The sequence below is a fragment of the Clarias gariepinus genome, chromosome 12 (assembly GCF_024256425.1).
Source record: "Clarias gariepinus isolate MV-2021 ecotype Netherlands chromosome 12, CGAR_prim_01v2, whole genome shotgun sequence".
Taxonomy (NCBI): Eukaryota; Metazoa; Chordata; class Actinopteri; order Siluriformes; family Clariidae; genus Clarias; species Clarias gariepinus.
In genome coordinates, this window is record NC_071111.1 from 26954363 (window position 1) to 26970851 (window position 16489).

Below are 16489 nucleotides of genomic sequence, written 5' to 3' on the forward strand. Positions count from 1 at the left end.
GCAACTCAGTGTATTGACAAAGCTTGTTTTTGTCAGGAAAACAAAAAAAAAATTACTTTATTCACTCAGGAAGTGAAGTGGCGTTTCAGGGTCGCGCTAGGTTGTTTTTGCCTGTGTCTGGCTCTCACTTGTTCAGTACTATAATGTCTTGGGCAATGGCTTTTCTTTTTTTCCTTCTTTTTTTTTTTCTCTTTTTTGCCTCATTTGGCATCTCACCTCCGTAATGGATAATGGATATTCATCATCTCAGCTAAGGGCCTTTAACTGTCATCCGCGTCTTGACCCTATGATGTATGAGTACTACCGAGAACTCACGGCGTGTGTTCAGGAGTATCTTTTGCTCTAAGCCCGAAGCCCTTCTGGCATCTGGACTAACTGCTGGTCGTACTGTTCATTGCTCTCTAATTTATCTCACTGGTACTCAGCATCGTACTGCAAATCTGAATTCTGTACATAGGCAGTTTGCACTTCTAAACTGTCAGTCAGTATCGGACAAAGCCCCTTACCTCAATGAAATTATCACTGACAATAAGCTTGACATTTTTCTTCTCACTGAAACCTGGCAAGCTCCGGATGACTTTATTCAGTTAAATCTTCTTGCACCTGATGGATAAAAGTACCTCACCTGACCTCGACTGCATGGCAAAGGGGGTGGTCTTGCTGTCATTTACCGGGACAATCTTGGTCTGAAACAACTTGCTTTTCACAATATAAATTCATTTGAATACATGGTTTTGAAAGCTGACTGTCTCACAATCATCTTATTCTACCGTCCTCCTAAAGCCCTGTCCAGCTTTTTTTCTGAACTCAGTGAACTGTTAACCCTTGCCTGCTCATTGTCATTTCCTATTCTTCTGTTAGGTGACTTCAATATTCATGTTGATACAGTTTACCCCAACACTGCCCAACTACTGTCTGTTTTTGAATGTTTTAATTTGACACAGCATGTTCGCGTTCATACCCATACTCATGGTCATACCCTTGATTTAATATGTACTTCAAGAGGTGATATCACTTCTATTTCTGCTTCTGACACCGGTATTTCTGACCATAAACTTCCTGACTTTAGCCTTAATCTGCCTATGCACTTTAAATGCCTTAAAACTGTTATTTCATACCATAATTTGAAAGCAATTGATACTGTATCATTTTGTACTTCTATTGTCTCTTCAAATCTTTCTGATGTCATCGATATTTCTTCTCCATCCGTGATACTATCTAATTACAACTCTACAATTTCTGAAATCCTACAGCAGTATGCTCCTATTAAGACCAGAAATGTCCCCGCCACTCACTCTTCTCCTTGGTATACCCCTGAGCTCCGTATTCTTAAGGCTACCGGCAGACGGCTTAAACGTCTTTACAGGAAAACCGGTCTTACTGTTCACTATTTGGCTTTTCTAGATCATCTTCAATGTTATAAATCTGCTCTCTTCTCAGCCCGCTCTAACTTTATCTCTGCCACAATCAATAAATCGAGCAACAGACCAAAAGCATTATTTAATACGATAAATAAACTTAACAACTGCCCACCTCAGGATGCTCTAGTATCTAATGAGTTTTGCTGCTCTTTTTTGGATCATTTGCTTGAGAAGACTAATGCTGCCCACCAATGTTTCCCTACTAATACAGAGCTCAGCCATCCAACAAATCTATCCCGTCAGTCTCTGTTTTGTTTTTCTCTGATGACCCCAGATTCTGTCTCTAAGCCAATCCTGAAATCCAACTCTTCACCTTAATCCTGCTCCTACTTCTCTCCTGAAACTTTGTCACTCTGCCATTTCTGCACCTATTTCTTATTTCAATAACGCATCTCTTACCTCTGCTTCATTTCCTCTGCCACTAAAAACTGCTGCAGTTACACCTGTGCTCAAGAAACCCAAACTTGGCTCCTCAGTTTTATCTAACTATCGTCATTTCTAATTTACCTTTCATATCCAAATTACTGGAAAGTACTGTTGCTGCCCAACTCCAGTCTTTTCTAGTTGATAATAATCTCTTTCACCATTTTCAGTCTGGTTTTCGCCCCTCCATACTGAAACTGCACTTGTAAAGGTAGTGAACGATCTACTGCTTTCTTGTGATTCTGGTTCCTTGTCTATACTGCTGCTACTTGATCTCAGCTCTGCCTTCGATACTGGCTCTTGCATCAAAACTTGTACTTCTGTCCAAAATTTACGAGTAATCTTTGACTTCACACTCTCCTTTAAGCCTCACATTAAATCTATCATTAAATCTGCATTCTTTCATTTACGCCGCATTGCCCAACTGCGTCCCTTCATCAGTACCAAAGATGCTGAAACTCTCATCCATGCATTCGTCTCATCACACATTAATTTCTGTAATTTCCTTTTCTTATTTAGCTCATGCAGTCTACCTGCCAGCTCCATCTGCAGATTACAATATATTAAAAACTCTGCGGCTAGAATACTCACTCATAGCAAACGCTCTGCTTATATAACCCCAATCTTGTCTGATTTTCATTGGCTCCTAGTTGTCTACCATATTAAATTAAAAATTCTTCTCCTTGTTTTCAAATCTATAACACTTATCTTTTTAATCTGCTTGCCCCCTACATTCAGACTCGTTCACTACGTTCCTCCGACTTTTTTTGTTGTCCCTCGGTAACGCCTCTCTTCAATGGGCGGCAGATCATTCAGTGTTATTGCTCCCAAACTTTGGAATGCTCTACCACACACTCTCCACCTGTTAACAACATCTCCATATTTAAATCTTTACTCAAAACTCACTTGTTATCCGAATGTTACACTTAAATCCACCTGTCCTCTGCATGTTTTTTTTTTTTTTTGTCGGTTTGTTGACTCATTGTAAAATCTCCTTGAGCTCTGGAAAGGCGCTATATAAATAAAAATTATTATTATTATTATTATTATTAGTAGTAGTAGTAGTAGTAGTGGTGGTGGTGGTAGTAGTAGTAGTAGTAGTAGTAGTAGTAGTAGATGTTTTCACAAGTTCTCCCACCACTAACAGCACCTCCTTCACCTGTAGTCCGTTTTCCGGCACACACCTGACACTACGTTGAAGACAGCATCTCTCAAAGGCCATCTCTCAAAAGTGTCGTGCTCAAAAACTATTGTCTGCCACTAAAAACGCATGGTTTAAAACATAGGGAGACATTAAACACTGTCTTTCGAAAAATTTTAGCAAGACACCAAACAGCCATTCACACGTTCCTCCCCAAATTCAATGCATGTGCAGAGAGAAAGAGAGCTTCCTAAGGGTGTGGTATGACAAATATGGACATTTGTATTGATGAAGCTCAGAATCAAGCCACATAACAGAAAAAAATAAATAAATTTAAAAACGCCAAATATATGCACATTTAACTTTGCAGTCAAAAATAAAGTGACACTAGTGTTGAAAACTATTACACACATATTTCATTCATAGGGAGAGTCGGCACAGTTCCTCACTTCTTAATAACAATTATACAAAGACTAAAATCTGGTGATAAAGAGTGTGTCATTGTGTCTCTCTACAGGTTGTATAACTGTGGTGTCTCAGATGAAGGCTGTGCTGCTCTGACTTCAGCTCTGAGATCAAACCCCTCACACCTGAGAGAACTGGATCTGTCCTATAATAAAGTAGGAGACTCAGGAGTGAAGTGTCTCTGTGCTGTACTGGAGAATCCTGACTGTAAACTGGAGACACTGGGGTAAGATAATCTCTCTGAGAGTCACATGACCTGCTCCTCAGTAAGACACATTCTCTAATAGTGAGACTGAAGCAGAAGTTTTAGGTTGATCATCAATGTCCTGAGGAGGAAGATTGTTTCTTTTCACTGCACACTGATGATTTGTCACAGAGTCTTTGGGTCAGATGTACGTATGTGAGAAGCTGCAGAGCAAAACATGACTTGATGTGACTGCAGTGTGTCTGAAATGACTGTGAAATTTACTAAAACATTGTAACTAATCACACAAACTGCACCTGGGACACAAACTAAATGCACTGTGTGTGAGCTGTAGGGTTTAAAAGCAGCAGGGAAATGCAAATGAGAAACATTTTATTGGTCTTAAAGCTGAAATAATGTTTATTTTGTCAGTGAACATTCGTCTCCATCTAGCTGCTATAAACAGGGTTGCCAGATCTGTATCATAGACGCAGTATAAAAATCATGCAATCTTTCTTAATAGTTCTTTCACTAAGCTCTTAAATAGTCTTGTATTATTTTACATTTAGTGATAAATAAAGAATATCTATAAATAAACTCACTGACTCAAATACACTCATACAGTAACACAGAGCTGAAGTTGAGAACAGGATCAATAGGTGTGTGTATGAGAGGAGATCACAGTGCATGATCACTACTGTATGTTTAATATAGAGAATGTGGAGTTACATCACCCTTGATACGCATTGGTTCTTTGGGAAAACACTGCCAACTTTGGTTTTATTGCTGATCGGTTGGCATGGTAATTTCTGAGAGATGTGTTGAGAGTGACACAATTATTTCTAATTGTAATCATTTATTCTTAACTATTTTCATTATGCTGCAATATCCTGTCAATATACACATCTGCTGATAGAAACAAATTATATGACTCAGTATGTCATTTTAATCAAATCACTGTTATTGTCACATCACGTTACTGGTTCAGTACACGTGAGTGAAATTCTTGTGTGTAAGCTACACAAGCAATAGTGGTGTAAAATTATAAGTATGTGCACATAAATAAATATGCATATGGATAAGTACAGTATTGTATAATTATATAAGGGTCGTTGACGGATAAGACCTTTTAATAGGCCAATTTTAAAATACCAAAAATATGGATATGTTTGGCCATTTTCTAAACATTTGGAATGTAATGTACACATGCCTTTATAAAGAAAAGTAAAAAAAAAAATTGTCATTTTAGTGTTTTTACACTTAAGTTATTAAAACATAGCCTTAAAAAAAGTCATCTGGGGCGACCGTAATATATCTCAGAATTCACATTTTTATGTATCATTAAGACTAGTTGAACTCATATCAGTAAGTAGATAAACTGATGAAGAAAGATAAACTTTGTTACCCTTTCATTTTATGAAAACCATTATTTCACAAGTTTATTCTATAATATCAGAGTCTCCTTCATTATCCAGTTAAAAAAAAATGTTTATTCCTATAAAAGGAATGGAAAATGGCTTAATTTAGAAAAAAAAAAGATAAAATATACAAATAATTATACTTAAACAATTAACTCTATGTATATAATTGATGTATAGAATATGAAAACTACAAATATAGGACATATAGCCCCATATGATACTCGGTCGCCCCATATGATGTTTTCAAGTTTACTCAAGTATAACAGGCTAACAGTTAGCCTCCGAAACCAAACTAGCTTCTTCTAGTGACAAAGCACTATTAAATTTATCATCAAAATATAGATTTGTGGAAAAAAAAATTATAATTCACAGTTTTGGGGTGGTCGCCCCACATGATGACCAAAAGTGACTACGACATCACAGCCGTTAAAAAACAGCTTTTTCTTACTATATGAGAGAGACTGATTTACTATACAGTTGTTTCCAGGGGGTCTTCACTTGTGTCTGGCTGATGCAGTATCCCATCCTTGAGATGTTTTTTTTTAAATAAAGGTCCCAGAATTGTGGTTTGTCGATGTTCGCCCCGGATAAAATGGATAGAATCAACATAATTCGGACAACATTCGTTTGTATATCATGATAGAAATATATGAGCAAATGCTTTATAGTTTTGTCAATGGATGTAAAACATGTTTAAAATTATGCCAACTAGGAAAAGGGATATATTTAAGTTGATTTAAAGTGTTTTTAAACCAGTTGTCCTAACTAAAGTCAAGGCCGGACGGTCGCCCCATATGGTGTTTTGGCACTTCGGATAGCAGAAAAATGATGAAAAACTTAAAAATTTGGAGAAGTTAGAGTGGTTTAGTAGGTAAAGGTATAACAAGTAGATGAGAAATTTTTATGTATTTTTTATTTTTTTCTGCAAAATAAAATTAACCCGGACAGAAAAAGGGGGCGTCACGTCATTGACCCATAAAAAAATTACAAACACGTCCGCTTTAAAGTTAGTCTCAAAAACATATAAATATCTGGAGATGATGAGTGTGTCATTGTGTCTTTCTAAAGGTTGTGTGAGTGTGGTGTCTCAGATGAAGGCTGTGCTGCTCTGACGTCAGCTCTGAGATTAAACCCCTCACACCTGAGAATCCTAAATCTTTCCTGGAATAATGTAGGAGATTCAGGAGTGAAGTGTCTCTGTGCTGTACTGGAGAATCCTCACTGTAAACTGGAGACACTGAGGTAAAATCATCTCTCTGAGAGTCACATGATCACTGTGCATGCTCACTACTGTATGTTTTAATATAGAGCATACAGAGTTACATCACAATGTTTTTATATTATGTTGCAATATGGGATGTCTCCGCCATCTTTGGTTTAAATGCTGACTGGTTGCCGTGGTAATTTCTGACACGGAGTGAGAGCGGCTTGTTATTGTTCCTAGATTTGTGACATAGTGTTTTTTTTTCAAGTTGAAGAAGAGTAAACCTAAAGGAAAGGGACTTTACTGGGAGAAGTTAAATTAAAACAGCAGTGCATACATTGGGCCACTGTTCGCAACAGTGGTTGGTCCAATGTCATTTTGTCCATTGGGCCAATGTTGGCTCATTGATGAGATCAAAGATAGGTTGGCACAATGTTGGCACAATGTTGATTCAGTGGATAATGGCAACATTGGAAATTAATTATAAACAATAAAACAATAAAAACAATAAATGGTCAGCAAATAATCTGGTTTACACAAGACATTAGTTATTTTTCAATTTTATGATTTATACCTTACAGTCATGGCCAAAAGTTTTGAGAATGACACAAATATTAGTTTTCACAAAGTTTCCTGCTGAACTGCCTTTAGATCTTTGTTTCAGTTGTTTTTGTTGTTGGTCTTTCGGCTGCTCCTGGCAAGGGGTCGCCACAGCGGAATACCCAGTCCGCACTACAAATTGGCACAGGTTTTACGCTGGATGCCCTTCCTGACGCAACCCTCTCATTTTATCCGGGCTTGGGACCGGCACTGCATCCAGTGGCTGGGGTTTGGGCACTGGCTGGGAATCGAACCCGGGCCTTCCGCATGGCAGGTGAAACACCTACCACTGAGACACCAGTGCTCTTGTTTCAGTTGTTTCTGTGATGAACTGAAATATAATTACAAGCACTTCATACGTTTCAAAGGCTTTTATCGACAATTACATGACATTTATGCAAAGAGTCAGTATTTGCAATATTGGCCCTTCTTTTTCAGGACCTCTGCAATTCTACTGGGCATGCTCTCAACCAACTTCTGGGCCAAATCCTGACTGATAGCAACCCATTCTTTCATAATCACTTCTTGAAGTTTGTTAGAATTAGTGGATTTTTGTTTGTCCACCCGCCTCTTGAGGATTGACCACAAGTTCTCAATGGGATTAAGATCTGGGGAGTTTCCAGGCCATTGACCCAAAATTTTTACGTTTTGGTCCCCAAGCCACTTAGTTATCTCTTTTGCCTTATGGCCGGGTGCTCCATCGTGCTGGAAAATGCATTGTTCTTCACCAAACTGTTGTTGGATTGTTGGAAGAAGTTGCTGTTGGAGGGTGTTTTAGGTACCATTCTTTATTCATGGCTGTGTTTTTGGGCAAAATATTGAGTGAGCCCACTCCCTTGGATGAGAAGCAACCCCACACATGAATGGCCTCATGATGCTTTTCTGTTGGCATGACACCGGACTGATGGTAGCGCTCACCTTTTCTTCTCTGGACAAGCCTTTTTCCAGATGCCCCAAACAATCGGAAAGAGGCTTAATCTGAGAATATGACTTTGCCCCAGTCCTCAGCAGTCCAATCAACATAATTTTTGCAGAAGATCAATCTGTTCCTGATGTTTTTTTTTTTTTTGGAGAGAAGTGGCTTCTTTGCTGCCCTTCTTGACACCAGGCCATCTTCCAAAAGTCTTCGCCTCACTGTGCGTGCAGATGCGCTCACACCTGCCTGCTGCCATTCCTGAGCAAGCTCTGCACTGGTGGCACTCCGATCTCGCAGCTGAATCCCCTTTAGGAGACGATCCTGGCGCTTGCTGGACTTTCTTGCATGCCCTAAAATTCTTGTTAAAGCCTTCTTAACAAGAATTGAACCTCTTTCCTTGATGATCCTAAGTAGCCACAATATCTTTGCCTGTGAAGCCATTTTTATGCAACGCAATGATGGCTGCACGCGCTTCTTTGCCGGTCACCATGGTTAACAATGGAAGAACAATGATTCCAAGCATCACCCTCCTTTTAACATGTCAAGTCTGCCACTCTAACCCAATCAGCCTATGATAATGATCTCCAGCCTTGTGCTCGTCAACATGCTCACCTGAGTTAACAAGACGATTACTGAAATGATCTTAGCAGGTCCTTTAATGACAACAATGAAATGCAGTGAAAATTATTTTTTGGGATTAAATTAATTTTCATGGCAAAGAAGGACGATGCAATTCATCTAATCACTCTTCATAACATTCTGGAGTATATGCAAATTGCTATTATAAAAACTTAAGCAGCAACTTTTCCAATTTCCAATATTTATGTAATTCTCAAAACTTTTGGTCACGACTGTGCATCATATCTTTTAATTCATGATGCTGTCTTCCAATGGGTTTTACACTTTTACTTCTTTAATTTCGCAGTAATATACTATAAATATAAACACATCTGCTGAGAGAAGCAAAATATAAAACTCAGTATAATAATTCTTATTACATTGTTAATTGTAATAAAAATCTGGTTAAAAGGATAAAAAACGTGTGTCATTGTGTCTCTCTACAGGTTGAAGTGGTGTGGTGTCTCAAATGAAGGCTGTGCTGCTCTGACTTCAGCTCTGATATCAAACCCCTCACACCTGAGAGAACTGGATCTGTCTAATAACAAAGTAGGAGACTCAGGAGTGAAGTGTCTCTGTGCTGTACTGGAGAATCCTGACTGTAAACTGGAGACACTGAGGTAAGATCATCTCTCTGAGAGTCACATGACCTGCTCCTCAGTAAGACACATTCTCTAATAGTGAGACTGAAGCAGAAGTTTTAGGTTGATCATCAATGTCCTGAGGAGGAAGATTGTTTCTTTTTACTGCACACTGATGATTTGTCACAGAGTCTTTGGGTCAGATGTACGTATGTGAGAAGCTGCAGAGCAAAACATGACTTGATGTAACTGCAGTGCGAAATGACTGTGAAATTTACTAAAACACTGTAACTAATCACACAAACTGCACCTGGGACACAAACTAAATGCATTGTGTGTGAGCTGTAGGGTTTAAAAGCAGCAGGGAAATGCAAATGAGAAAATCATCTATAAATAAACTCACTGACTCCAATACACTCATACAGTAACACAGAGCTGAAGTTGAGAACAGGATCAATAGGTGTGTGTATGAGAGGAGATCACAGTGCATGATCACTACTGTATGTTTAATATAGAGAATGTTGCTTTTTGGGAAGTCAGTATTGTTTTTAAATTTAATAATTTTAATGAATATTAATTTATAATTGTTTTCTTTTCCCATGTTTTAGACTTTTACTTTACAGCAATATACTGTAAAATACCTAAACACTGAGAGAAACACATTATGAGACTCAGTATAATAATTTTTAATTACATTGTTAATTAGAATAAACAGGTGATGTCAATCTGAATAATTAACTATTTTTACAAACACATCAACTTTAAAATAGGCGCACAGTGACTTAATGGTTACTGTAGCACTGTTGCCTTGCACTTCCAGGGTCTGGATTCGATTTCCGGCCAGGTTCGATTCCCACCTCTGTGTGCTTGGAGTTTGCATGTTCTCCCCATGTTTGTTGGGTTTCCTCCGGGTACTCCGGTTTTCCTTTGCAGTCCAAAATTTGCAGATTAGGCTAATTGCCATTTCCAAATTGCCCATAGTGTGTGAGTGCGTTTATGTGTGGATTGTCCTGCGATGGATTGGCACTCTGTCGAGGGTGTACCCCGCCTCATGCTCTAACACCCGTGGGATAGGCTTCAGGCCCCCCGCGAGCCTGTATACAGGATAAAACGGTATAGACAATGAATGCGTGATCAAATTTAAAGTAAGTCTGCTGATGAATAGTGTGTCATTGTGTCTCTCTACAGGTTGTGGAGTTGTGGTGTCTCAGATGAAGGCTGTGCTGCTCTGACTTCAGTTCTGATATCAAACCCCTCACACCTGAGAGAACTAGATCTTTCCTTGAATAATAAAATAGGAGACTCAGGAAAGAAATTACTCTCTACTCTTAGGGATAGTGAACATTACAAACTACAGACACTGGGGTGAGTAATGATCTTTTTATATAAATGTTAAAAAAATAAGTCTTATTTAAGCAATTTGTCATTAATTTGTACATTTCTGTTTAGTCCCAATAAATTTAAATTTAGCCGGTGTGTTATCACTGTGTTTTATTTAAATTCTTTTTTTTCTTATAATATGCTTTAATGCTTTAATGTTTTGGGTTCAGTAAAGTTGATTTAAATTTCATGTGAAGTCAGAAGACAGGGAGTCAGTCAGAGTCTACAGAGTCTTGTTCTTAAACTGTTCTATAGACCGCGTTTCAAATTATTACGCAAATTATATCTTTCTCTGATTTTCATAATTAGTCAATGCAAATGACAGTCAGTATAATTTTCTAGTCAACTATTAGGGGATAATTTGAATTTTATTGAACAAACCTAATGATAACCATATTTATTTAAAAAAAATAATAATAATAAAAACGCACTGTTCCAAATTATTATGCATAACAGAGTTAAAACATTTTATAGGTTGTAAAGAACTGAAAATAGGCTTTTGTTGAATTTGCAGCATTATGAGGTCATATTTACTGAAATCAAAAACTATTTCAATCAAAAACATCCTAACAGGGCATGTTACATCTTAACATAGGACCCCTTCTTTGATATCACCTTCACAATTCTTATATCCATTAAACTTGTGAGTTTTTGCACAGTTTCTGCTTGAATTTCTTTGCGGGATGTTAGAATAGCCTCCCAGAGCTGCTGTTTTGAATCAAACTGCCTCCCACCCTCATAGATCTTTTGAGGATTCTCCAAAGGTTGAGGTCAGGGGAGGATGGTGGCCACACCATGAGTTTCTCAACTTTTTTGCCCATATCAGCCAGTGACACAGAGGTATTCTTTGCAGCATGAGATGATTTTGACAATGCATGAGATGCATTGTCATGCATGAAGATGATTTTGTTACGGAAGGCATGGTTCTTCTTTTTGTTCGATGGAAGGAAGTGGTCAGTCAATATACTTTGCTGAGGTCATTTTTACACCGTCAGAGACCCTACAGGGGCGTACCAGCTCTCTCGCCATGATCCCGGCCCAAAACTTGACTCCGGCACCTCCTTGTTGACATCGCAGCCTTGTTGGGACATGGTGGCCATTCACCAACCATCCACTACTCCATCCATCTGGACCATCCAGTGTTGCAGGACACTCATCAGTAAACAAGACAGTTTGAAAATTAGTCCTCATGTATGCCTGGGCCCACTGCAACCGTTTCTGCTTGTGAGCGTTGGTTAGGCGTGGCCGAATAGTTTATGCACAGGTTTTTGCACAACTGCAAGCCTCTAAAGGATCCTACACCTTGAGGTTCGCGGGACTCCAGAGGCACCAGCAGCTTCAAATGCCTGTTTGCTTCTTTGTAATGGCATTTCAGCAGCTGCTCTTTTAATCTGATGAATTTGTCTGACAGAAACCGCCCTCATTCTGCCTACATCTGCACGAACCTGTCTGTGCTCTGAATCAGCCACAAATGTCTTCACAGTACGATGAGTTTTCGTGAAATATCTAATGTTTTCATACCTTGTCTAATTTGACGCTTTTCAGCAGCAGAGAGATCCTTTATCTTTCCCATATTGCCTGAAACCTGTGGCCTGCTTTATAATGTGGAACAACCTTCTTCAGTACTTTTCCTTTAATTGGGCATATCTGGCAAACTAATTATCACACGTGTCTGAGATTTATTTCAGTAATCCAAAGAGCCCTGAGACACAATACCATCCATAAGTTCAATTTAAAAACTAAACATTTAATGTTTGACACTTACATCTAATTTGCATAATAATTTGGAACACAGTGTAAATGTAGAACAAGAGCTAAATGACTCAGTAGTGTCCATTATTTAAAAAGCTCCAAAGCCTGTGATTGGATAAGAGCAGTAATGTGACAATATCTGCTCATGTTCCTGTTATAACACAGATGTTACTAAGAATAAGGAAAAATGTTGAATAAATAATTATGAACAGGAAATGATGTTTTCCTTAAAGGTGAGATGATTACATGCTGTTGATCATAAAGTACCACAGTCCAGTTTATGGCTATTAATACACGTTTTTCCTTCCATATTCAGGTTGTGATGAAGACGCTGGTGTTCATGCATTTCCATGTTGGTAATAGAGAACATGCCTATAAACACATCACTCGGATGACAAAAACCATCCCCTCTGTAAAACTACCATACTTCTTACCATCCCATTTAGATTAATAATGCTGTGCATTATTTAAAATTTTTCATGAAAAAAATGTAATATGAAAACTCTCTATAAATGGTCATCTTTGAACTGATAGTGGTAAACAGAATTCAGTATTGTAATTTTAATATGGACACTTTATTCTTATTCGTTTTAAATATGTGTTTTATACCCTCATATTTTGAACTTCACATATTTTGAAGCGCGAAACGAATCATGCACGTGATTCTGGGAAAAACAAACGAGGCCTCAGTTGTCATTGTCATGTGAAATTCAGGGTAACAACACATTTGAAACAAGGCTTTATTTGGAAATGCCCCTTATGCTCGACACAAGCTTCGGAGCTTCAGTGTCCTATGTAACATCACTAACATACAGTATAATAACAGTTCATGCATAATTAAGACTTTCTCCTACCACTCAGCTGCTGGCTGATAAAGGACACAAGGAACAGTTTTTGCTATTTTTACTGTGTGGTAAACTTGATTGTTTAAATATATTATTGCCTTATCAGCACTATAGTTTTACTTTATAAGTTATATTGTTTACAGTAGGCTAATTCATGGTTTTGTTTGGCCATTGATATATTTTATGTTTCTTAATTGCATTCTAAAGGGAGATTGTTATTAGTTAAAGATTGTAATTAATAAAATCATTCAGGTAGCACCTAAAGAGTGTTTGGTAATGTACATTTTTTTTGGTTTGTTTTAAATGCTTTATATACATAAATATACATGAATATGTGTATATACATACAAAAATGCATCCCAGGCAGACCACACGGGGCATTTATGCTATGAGATCTCAAACTAGAAGCCGGACACCAGCAAGAGTCAGAGGGCAGAGGGGGTCTGGATCACTAGCAGCTCAAAAGTGACATGTATAGCTCGACAGAGGGAGAAAGAAGAGGATAGAGCAGAAGAGAAGGAGAGAAGGAGGGATGGCAGTTAGGTCTGGTCACAGTCAAACAATGTATAAAGTGAATGTATTGTAGCGTTTTTCACAGCTACCAATGAGCGTGGAGAGACGAGTGAGCTTCCTTGCTGCCCAATGCAAATGGCTGGGAGTACTTTATTTTTCATGGCACGAAAGTCACACAAACGATCAACAAGACACACTTCTGATTCACACACACACCCTGGCCGAAGCCACTACCCCAGACACATTTCCCCAACACGGTGAACACATAACAGTCCCTCCCGCAAAGCATGATGGTTATTACTCAAACCCCACCCACGCCACACTGCCCCCACCCGAGCCGCGACCGTCCCCGGTCACGATGGCGAAATCAGTCTAGCAGGCGTGACGGTGGTCGGCGCTGGCGTTGTGAACGCCGGAGTCTTTTTGCGGGGGAAGGCGGGGCGCAGCCCTCTTCCTGAGGCGGACTGGCCTCCACAGAGCTCGGTGTTTTGCTGACGTGGGGCTGGTAGGGAGCGAGCCGGTCCCGGTGGAGCACGACCACTCGCGACCGCCCCGTCAACCGCACCCGGTAGACTACGTCGGACAGCTGAGCAACGACCGTGCAGGGAGAATGTTCCGATTCACGGGGGTCGGGGAGTGTTCGATGTCGCGACCACGCACGCGCTCTTCAACCCGCTCGCAGTGCCGACAATGCTCTTTGCTACACGGCCGGCGGGATAAAGCGTCCGCGTTACCATGCAGTTTTCCAGCTCGGTGCTGGACGGTAAAATCGTAGTCCTGCAACCGCTCTAACCAGCGCGCCAACTGCCCCTCGGGCTCTTTAAAACTAAGTAGCCACACCAGCGAAGCGTGATCGGTCCGCAGCGAGAAGGATTGCCCGTATAAATACGGCCTAAAATGTTTTAGGGCCGCGACGACCGCTAACAGCTCGCGCCGCGTGACGCAGTAATTTTTCTCAGGTCCAGACAATGCGCGGCTGAAGTAGGCGATAACACGCTCTTTACCCTCGGACACCTGAGACAGGACAGCCCCCAGCCCTACATCGCTCGCGTCCGTGTCAAGGATAAACATACGAGACGCGTCAGGGTATCCGAGAACGGGCGACGTGACCAGAGCTTCCCGTAACCGAGTGAAAGCATGCGCGTGCGCCCTGTCCCAGCGGAACGGCTGATTCTTTTTCGTGAGGCCGTGCAGCGGACTGGCGATCGTGGCAAAATCTTTCACGAACCGGCGATAGTAAGAGGCTAACCCGAGGAAGGTGCGCAGTTGTGACACATTTAGCGGTTCAGGCCAATTCTGCACGGCCGCAATTTTTGCTGGATCGGTGGCAATACCTCTAGCACTAATTACGTGTCCTAGAAAACCCGTCTCCCGCCGCAACAGCTGGCACTTTTTGGGGTTGAGCCGCAAATTCGCCCGCCGGATAGCCGAAAATACTTCACGCAAGTTAGCTAGCGCGAGCTCAAACTCCTTGCCGTGCACCAATAAATCGTCCAGGTAAACGACGCAACGGTTGCGAGGAATATCCGTCAACACTTTCTCCATCAACCGTTCGAACGTCGCTGGCGCATTACAGAGGCCGAACGGCATGCGCCGGAATTGCCATAGCCCTTGGCCGATCGAGAACGCGGTTTTTGGTCGTGCTTCCGGGGCGAGCTCTACTTGCCAATACCCGCTACGCAAATCCAACGAGCTAAACCACGCCGAGCCCGCAACGTGCTCCAGCGCGTCATCTATCCGCGGTAACGGATAAGAATCTTTACCCGTTACCTCGTTTAACCGCCGGTAGTCCACACAAAACCGCCACGATTCGTCCTTTTTACACACGAGCACAACGGGTGAAGACCACGGTCCGGACGCTGGCTCTATGACGCCCGAGTCGGCCATCTCGCGCAGCTTCTGCTCGGCGATAGCTCGTTTAGCTAATGGGAGGCGTCTCGGATGTAGCCGAACAGGCGCTGCGTTACCCGTATCAATCGTGTGCTGCACCAAGTTGGTATGTGTGCACTCGCTCTCATCAACCGCGAAAATGTCTGCGAACTCGTGTAGCAGGGATTTCACGGTGTCGGCCTGTGTCTGACTGAGCCCTACGCTGCTACGCTGCATAAGCTCGGCCATTATTCTCGTTCGGCCTGCTACCGGATGTTTACATGGCGCGCCCGCCGGAAGTTCCGCCCCCCTGGTGTGCTCCACTAACATGTCCGGCTGCGCTTTGGGCACTAGCAACCTGGCTAACCCGAAGCTACCACGCAACGTTCCGTCAACGAGATTAAGTACTGCACCCCACCTTTCCAAAATATCCAACCCCAAGATACAATCATCCTCAATGTCGGCCACCAAGAATGGATGAAAAAGAATGATTGCACCTACTTGTATGCGCACTGTGCGACAGGCCCGTATCTCTAGATAGCTCCCCGACACGGTGCGAATGCTCACGGCTGGGGCCGGCAGCATACAACCGCGATCGCCTTGTCCTAGTACTCCCCAGCGCAGCAGCGAAACTGTGGAGCCAGTGTCCACGAGCGCCCGCAGCGAAACGTTGTCCAGGCCACAGTTAACGTAGACCCCCGAGCGATTTCCTGCACGTCCTGACCGGAGGTTGAACCCGGTAGTTGGGGAAACAAAGAAGGCTGTGGGAGCCGGCTTCACCTCGGCGCCCCCTGAAGCTAGTTTTAACGGCTGCTGGGGTACGTTGTCCTCAGGCCGGAGAACACTGCAGCGGTAATCCGGCGGTCCCTGGCCTCGGCGACGTCGCGGAATCTCGGAAGCTGGGTCGGGGCCTAGCCGCGACGGGTTGCCCTGTCCCCGGCTAGGTTCACCTACCGAGCGGCCCTGAGTCACGGGAGGTCGCTCGGCTCTTTCGCCGTGGCGTTCTGCCATGATGGGTTCGGCGCGCTCAGCCTCGCGCAGCGCCTCAGCCAAGGAAGCCGATGCCGCTAACCGGATGTGCTCGCGCAGCCGCCACGGCCGGATTCCCCGCAGGAACGCACGGCGCGCTAGCTCCTCCTGCTGGACGGACCCGAAC

General features: G+C 41.8%; 1 protein-coding gene across 1 annotated transcript in view; it reads left to right on the plus strand.

The window, feature by feature from the left end:
• Positions 1–12999, plus strand: part of LOC128534122 (NLR family CARD domain-containing protein 3-like) — a 30505-nt gene extending 17506 nt beyond the window's left edge. The window contains exons 6-9 of the mRNA XM_053508422.1: positions 3503–3676; positions 6124–6297; positions 10163–10339; positions 12423–12999. Of these exons, the coding sequence (XP_053364397.1) occupies positions 3503–3676; positions 6124–6297; positions 10163–10339; positions 12423–12429 (532 nt within the window). The 3' untranslated portion in view covers positions 12430–12999. The remainder of the gene's footprint in view (positions 1–3502; positions 3677–6123; positions 6298–10162; positions 10340–12422) is intronic.
• Positions 13000–16489: the final 3490 nt, after the last annotated feature.